Raw genomic sequence first — 6,000 nt, 5'->3', positions numbered from 1 at the left:
TTTTTTTTTTTTTTTTTTTTTTTTTTTTTTTTTTTTTTTTTTTTTAACATTTTACTAGGGCTTTTGATAAGGTTTCTAGATTTTTTGCCTTGTAGTATGATGTTGGATCCTTTCAAAAGCACCAAAGAGTAGTTGTTATTTTCACCATTTTACAGGAAAGTGAAGGAAGATTTGAGACATGGGATTAGCAAATCTTGGTGCTAGAATTAGACACAGGTATGGCGACTCACAGAGGTCTCTAAGGTCAATTCTGGGAGTTAGTTTTCATAGTATCAAAGAAACAGATGTCTTTATGAAGGTTTATCCCTGTAGGAAGAACCAAGGACATGAACTATAAAGAGGTTCTCTAGCTTATTTCTAATCTAAAACTATTTTTCATTCATTTTCTTATTTATTCCTCACAAAACAAAATCAGGAAAGTTCTTGTTTCATTTTTCCTCTGAAATGGAAGAAAACTAATTTCAAAAAGTTTATGAAACTAAAATTAAAACTAGCTTATAGCTCATGGGATACAGGCTGAGAGGCATTTCTACTTTTCTATGTCAATACATAATTAGAGGAAGTAAAAGAATGTGTTTCAAATATGATTTTGAATTTTCGTTATCAAACATGGGCATAGAATATAGTTGTTTTGGTATTAAAACACTGTATAGTAAAAAGTCATTGTACATGACCAACAAGGCCAAAAAATTATTTTTAAAACTTGTAAAATAAGAAACCATAAAAATAAAAAGATACAGCTCCTGTCCTTAAGTTTCAAGGACAGGAACTGTGTCTTTTTATTTTCTTATCCCTCCCTCAAACTCTAGGATACATCTCACATGCAATAGATATTCCAGCTCTGAACATTACTTCTCGTTATGTATTTCCAAGTTTAGTTAGCTCTGATTTAATACAAAAAAAGGCTTGGGGGAAGGAGGAGTGATTTTGCCTTTAGACCCCAAAGTCTTATCCCCTCCCAATAGCCATGAATTTAAGAAATAGATTGTCTAAATTTAATTTCTCTGTTGTTAGAAATCAGGAAAATCCTTTAAATACATTTTGAGATAGAATCTCCACAAATATGAGTGATAACTTTTTCATGAAGTAATTAGAAATAATAAAGAGTGTGGCATTCACCTTGATTGTTAATCAGTTATATTCCAAAGTAAAACATGATTTTTTTAGCTTTCTATAAATCTCAAATTAAATCTCAGTTCCTAATAATATATAACTGTCCCTAAGCCATGACCATAGACCCTAAAGTAAAATATACATCATAAAAGTAGCATTACATTATTTTTACTGAGTTGTTAAAGTTGTAGCATTTCTTATTTTACAAGTTTTAAAAATAATTTTTTGGCCTTGTTGGTCATGTACAATGACTTTTTATTGTACAGAGTGTTTTAATACCTTAACAACTATATTCTAGAACCATGCTTGATAATGAAAATTCAACTGCATATATTTTCTTCTGCCATATTCTGTCTTTATTAAATAAAGGGAAATATCCAGGAAACATATAGTAGGGATTTGGGCTCACATCCCTCTTTGGGGGAAGTCAATGATCCCGATTATATCACTGTAAAATTCTCCATTTCTCTCTGACAAATAAACAAGACAAATGATCATCAAGCCAACAAAAATCCAATGTAGCTGAGTTAAAATGAACACAAATGAATAAATTGAAAGGAAAAAGATGTTACAGAAAAGAAGCACAATGTGGAGTGAGAGTGTGTGTGTGGGTGGGGTCTCTGGACGCGTGTGTATTTAGCGCAAGAGGGAAGACCTGTTCTTCACCCTCTGAAGGTTCACTGAAAATGAACTGACAAAAAGCAGATCGATAAGAGAAAAAAGACATACAAATTTATTTTAACCTGTATAACATGGGGAAATTGCAGAGTGATTACCCAATAACCTAATGAGGTGCAGATATTTATACCTTTCTTCATAGGAGAAGGCAGATGCAGGGTATAAAGGAAATTATTTTTAGGGGGAATAAATGGACCTTGGAGGCAGACATTATCTGTAGAAAATGTCCATTCAGGTATAATTACATTTCTGTCTTCTTTTCTGCAATTGATAATGAGATTTCAGGGAGCAGGTGGAAGGCAGTTGTGTTCTTGTTGGTGGGTCAAGTCCTTATGCAGATGAGGGAGTATGCGAGGAAAACTTCATCTTGGGCTTTGTGAGAAACAAGGTGTTGAAAGACAGGAGAGAGTGAAGAAAAAAGGCCAGCAGTCAAAGTGCCATATTTTGGGGAATTGTTTTCTAAGCCCCGACATATGTGAAAGAGCATCATGACCCTAGTGCCTGCTGCCTGAGCCACAGCCTTCCAGAGTATTCACCATGAGGGAGAATCCTCAGTGAGAGCAGGTCATCAACTTGCTTTGACTGAATTCCTACTCTTTCTTAGACCAAACCGTTGAAGTTTGGCTCTGAGGAATCTGTGATGCCTGTAGCTTGGTGGAACTGCCCTTTCAACACTGGCCATTGGAAATATGTCTAAACCACCTAGGCTGGTAAACACCAATTGTGATGGAAATTGGAGGTCGCCTCCTCAAATTATACTGGAGCCCCCAAAGAAAGCAGCCAGGGACATTCATCCTTATTTATTCTTTCCTAAATATCCCAATTTCTTTTTTCAGTTTCCTAAGCAAAATCAGAAATAAAATGCTCTCTGATTTTATTTTAAAGTTTGGACCAAAAATCAAATCAGAGTAGAAGGTTATTTATATATTACTTAGTAATGAAAAATCTCATGCCCTCATGAAATATAGATGTTTTGGATAATTAGCATTTCTATGAATGACCATTTACAAAAAATAACATAAAAATTGGAATATATTCTTCTCCCAACTAATTCATAATTTGCTTATTTCAGCTATTGACAGCAAAAGGATGAGGAACCTTCTCAACAGTCGTAAGTTCCAAAATCCACAGTTAACTGTTTATTTCACAATAAAGATAATGAATAAAAGCTGAAGAAATGTTAGAAGTACAATTCATCAAGCATTTTTTTGCTCATTTAATATTTTTGTAAATCACTTGTTATTTTATTTTTATTATTTTTAATATTTAAAATATTTAAATGTATAAATGTATACCAATATAATTTTAAGTTTATGACTTATGGGATATTTTAAAAATTACATAGTATTTTAGATATTATATAAATGTTCTCTTTAGATATTTTTCTTATAATATTCTCTCACAATTCAAGAGTATTTTAAACTGGTGAATGGTTAGGCTTTTTTTTTGGTTAACATTTTTCAGTTTTCTTGCATTTTTATTGAAATATCTGATATATACATTATCTGTCCCCTCCTGCTTTGTCCCCCACATCCCAGCATTGGCACATATTTAAGGTCTTTTGCAGACATATATATGCCCATTAAAAAATTGTGCATGGACACTTTCAAGTATTTTTTAAGGTTGATTTGAAGTCTAATCAATTGAGGCTTTAATATCAGGGAATAAGAATTTGTTTTAACTGGTCTTTTAAATTTTAGAAGACTAGAAAATGTCATTATTGTAAGACTATTAAAATGCAGGGCTTTGCAAAGACAATAAGTTGATTCTCCTTAGTCATAGCAAGGGCAAATTATGACGTATATTCAGTATTGGGCTCTCTCTCAGTAGTTAGGATACTGTATTAGTCAGGGTTCTCCACAGAGACAGAATCAATAGGGTATGTTATAATTATATGAGAGGGATTTATTAGGGGAATTAGCTCACGTGGCTATGAAGAAAAGTCCCATGATAGGCCGTCTATAAACTGGATGCTGGTAGCATGGCTCAGTCCAAGTCCAAAGCCCTCAGAACCAGGGAAGCTGATGGTGTCCTTGGTGTAAGTTCTGGAACCCAAAAGCTGAAGAGTCTCAAGCTCTGATGTCCACAGACAGGAGAGAAGAGTGTATCCCAGCTCCAGTGGATCGAGAGAGCGCTTCACCTCTTTTCTCTGTTTTTTGTTCTCTCCAGACCCCCCATGGATTGGATGGTTCCCACCCACACTGAGGGCGGGTCTTTCCCACCCAGTCCACTCAGACTCTCACACTAATCTCTGCTGGAAACACTCTCATTGACACACCTGAAAAGATTGCTTTACCAGGTTTCTCAGCATTCCTTCATCTAACCAAGTTGACATCTAGAATTAACCTTCACAAGTCCACCCCTTGTCAACTTGGTGTCCATACTATCTCCTTAAATCACACTTAATTTTCAAATGGTACAATAACATAATAGTTTCGCCTAACATGATACATTATTCTGTGTACAACTGGAAATGTATTAATCCCTTTCCAAGAAGAAAAAGATAAAGTCCTTAAATGATATTTACCCTTCTCCCAATATCCCATAACTTAAAATTGCAAATACTATGAAGTAAGGTTAACAACATTTAAATGCTGGTATAAAGTCAGTAAGTCTCATAGTACATGATAGAGAACAAGAGGAACAAAAACAAAGATAATTGCTTAATATGTGTACAGTCTATATACATAGAGATGTATCTTTTTTTTTTTTTCCTTTTTGTCTTTTTTTTTGTGACCGGGAACGGGATCGCAACCCTCGGTGTCGCGCCCTCACCGCACTCAACCAGTGAGTGGACCGGTCTCTATATGGGATCCGAACCCTCGGTGGGAGTGCCGCCGTGCTCTCAAGCGCCGCACTCTACCGAGTGCACCACTGGGCCGGCCCCATAGAGATGTATTCTTAACACAACAGGGAGAATAATTACAATCCTCATTTTTGTAACTGGTCACATGGTAGAAGCTGGTATTTATAACTACCTTCTTCTACTACCCATTTTGTGTTCCCTTTGCCTTCAGTGAGCACCTCAGCGGGTTGTGGTTCTTTACCTGGTGGAGTGACCCAAACCTTCATCCCTGAAGAGGCTGGGCCATTTGTAGTCTTGCCTGGATCTGGTTGTTGTAATTTTCCATTGACCTTAATCACAGGGCATGGTAGTACTAAGAGACTTCTTAAGGGATCTCCTGTATTCCAGATATAATCTTCCTTACCTCCACTGTGATGTAGTAGTCCAACTTCCCCTTGATGGTCTGGGTCAATCACCCCAGCCAACACAGTAACTCCTTTCTCAGCCTGTTGATTCAGAGGCATGAGGAGCCCAAAGTGCCTGGGTGGCAGCCTTAACTTCCAGTGCAATGGGATCATTTTTGTGTCTCCTGATGGAAGCATTCCTCCCCCTGGAACTAAGACATTTAGACCAGCAGAGCATAAAGCTTTGCTAATGGGTTCCTTGGGGTAATGGTTAGTGGTGCCACTTCCATTTCCACCCCTTGATTCCTGGACCCGTGAATCCTGGCTATGGGAGAGATAGTACCATATGTTGGGCACTGATTTAGAGCATATACAGCCTGCTGGAGAACTTTGCCCCAGCCCTGCAGGGTATCGGCACCAAGCTGGCACTGTAACTGTGACTTCAAAAAGCCATTCCATCATTCTATCAGACCAGCTGCTTCAGGAAGATGGGGAACATGGTAAGACCAGTGAATTCCATGAGCATGAGCCCACTGTCACACTTCTTTAGCTGTGAAGTGAGTTCCTTGGTCAGAAGCAATGCTGTGTGGAATGCCATGATGGTGAATAAGGCATTCTGTGAGTCCACGGATGGTAGTTTTGGCAGAGGCATTTCATGCTGGAAAGGCAAATCCATATCCAGAGTAAGTATTTATTCCAGTAAGGACAAAACACTTCCCCTTCCATGATGGAAGTGGTCCAATGTAATCAACCTGCCACCAGGTGGCTGGCTGATCACCTTGGGGAATGGTGCCATATTGGGGGCTCAGTGTTGGTCTCTGATGCTGGTGGATTGGGCACTCAGCAGTCACTGTAGCCAGATCAGCCTTGGTGAGTGGAAGTCCATGTTGCTGACCCCATGCATAACCTCCATCCCTGCCACTATGGCCACTTTGCTCATGAGCCCACTGGGCAATGACAGGGGTGGCTGGAGAAAGAGGCTGACTAGTATCCACCGAATGGGTCATCCTGTGTACCTGA

At 38.0% G+C, this 6,000-nt stretch overlaps 1 protein-coding gene across 1 annotated transcript in view; it reads left to right on the top strand.

The window, feature by feature from the left end:
- Positions 1-6,000, top strand: part of TMPRSS11F (transmembrane protease, serine 11F) — a 91,024-nt gene that overhangs the window by 61,536 nt on the left and 23,488 nt on the right. The window contains exon 6 of the mRNA XM_008583307.1: positions 2,864-2,902. Coding sequence (XP_008581529.1) covers positions 2,864-2,902 — 39 coding nt within the window. The remainder of the gene's footprint in view (positions 1-2,863; positions 2,903-6,000) is intronic.

Source organism: Galeopterus variegatus, unplaced genomic scaffold (genome assembly GCF_000696425.1).
Source record: "Galeopterus variegatus unplaced genomic scaffold, G_variegatus-3.0.2 Scaffold97, whole genome shotgun sequence".
NCBI lineage: Eukaryota > Metazoa > Chordata > Mammalia > Dermoptera > Cynocephalidae > Galeopterus > Galeopterus variegatus.
This window is presented reverse-complemented; position numbering and strand designations above follow the sequence as displayed.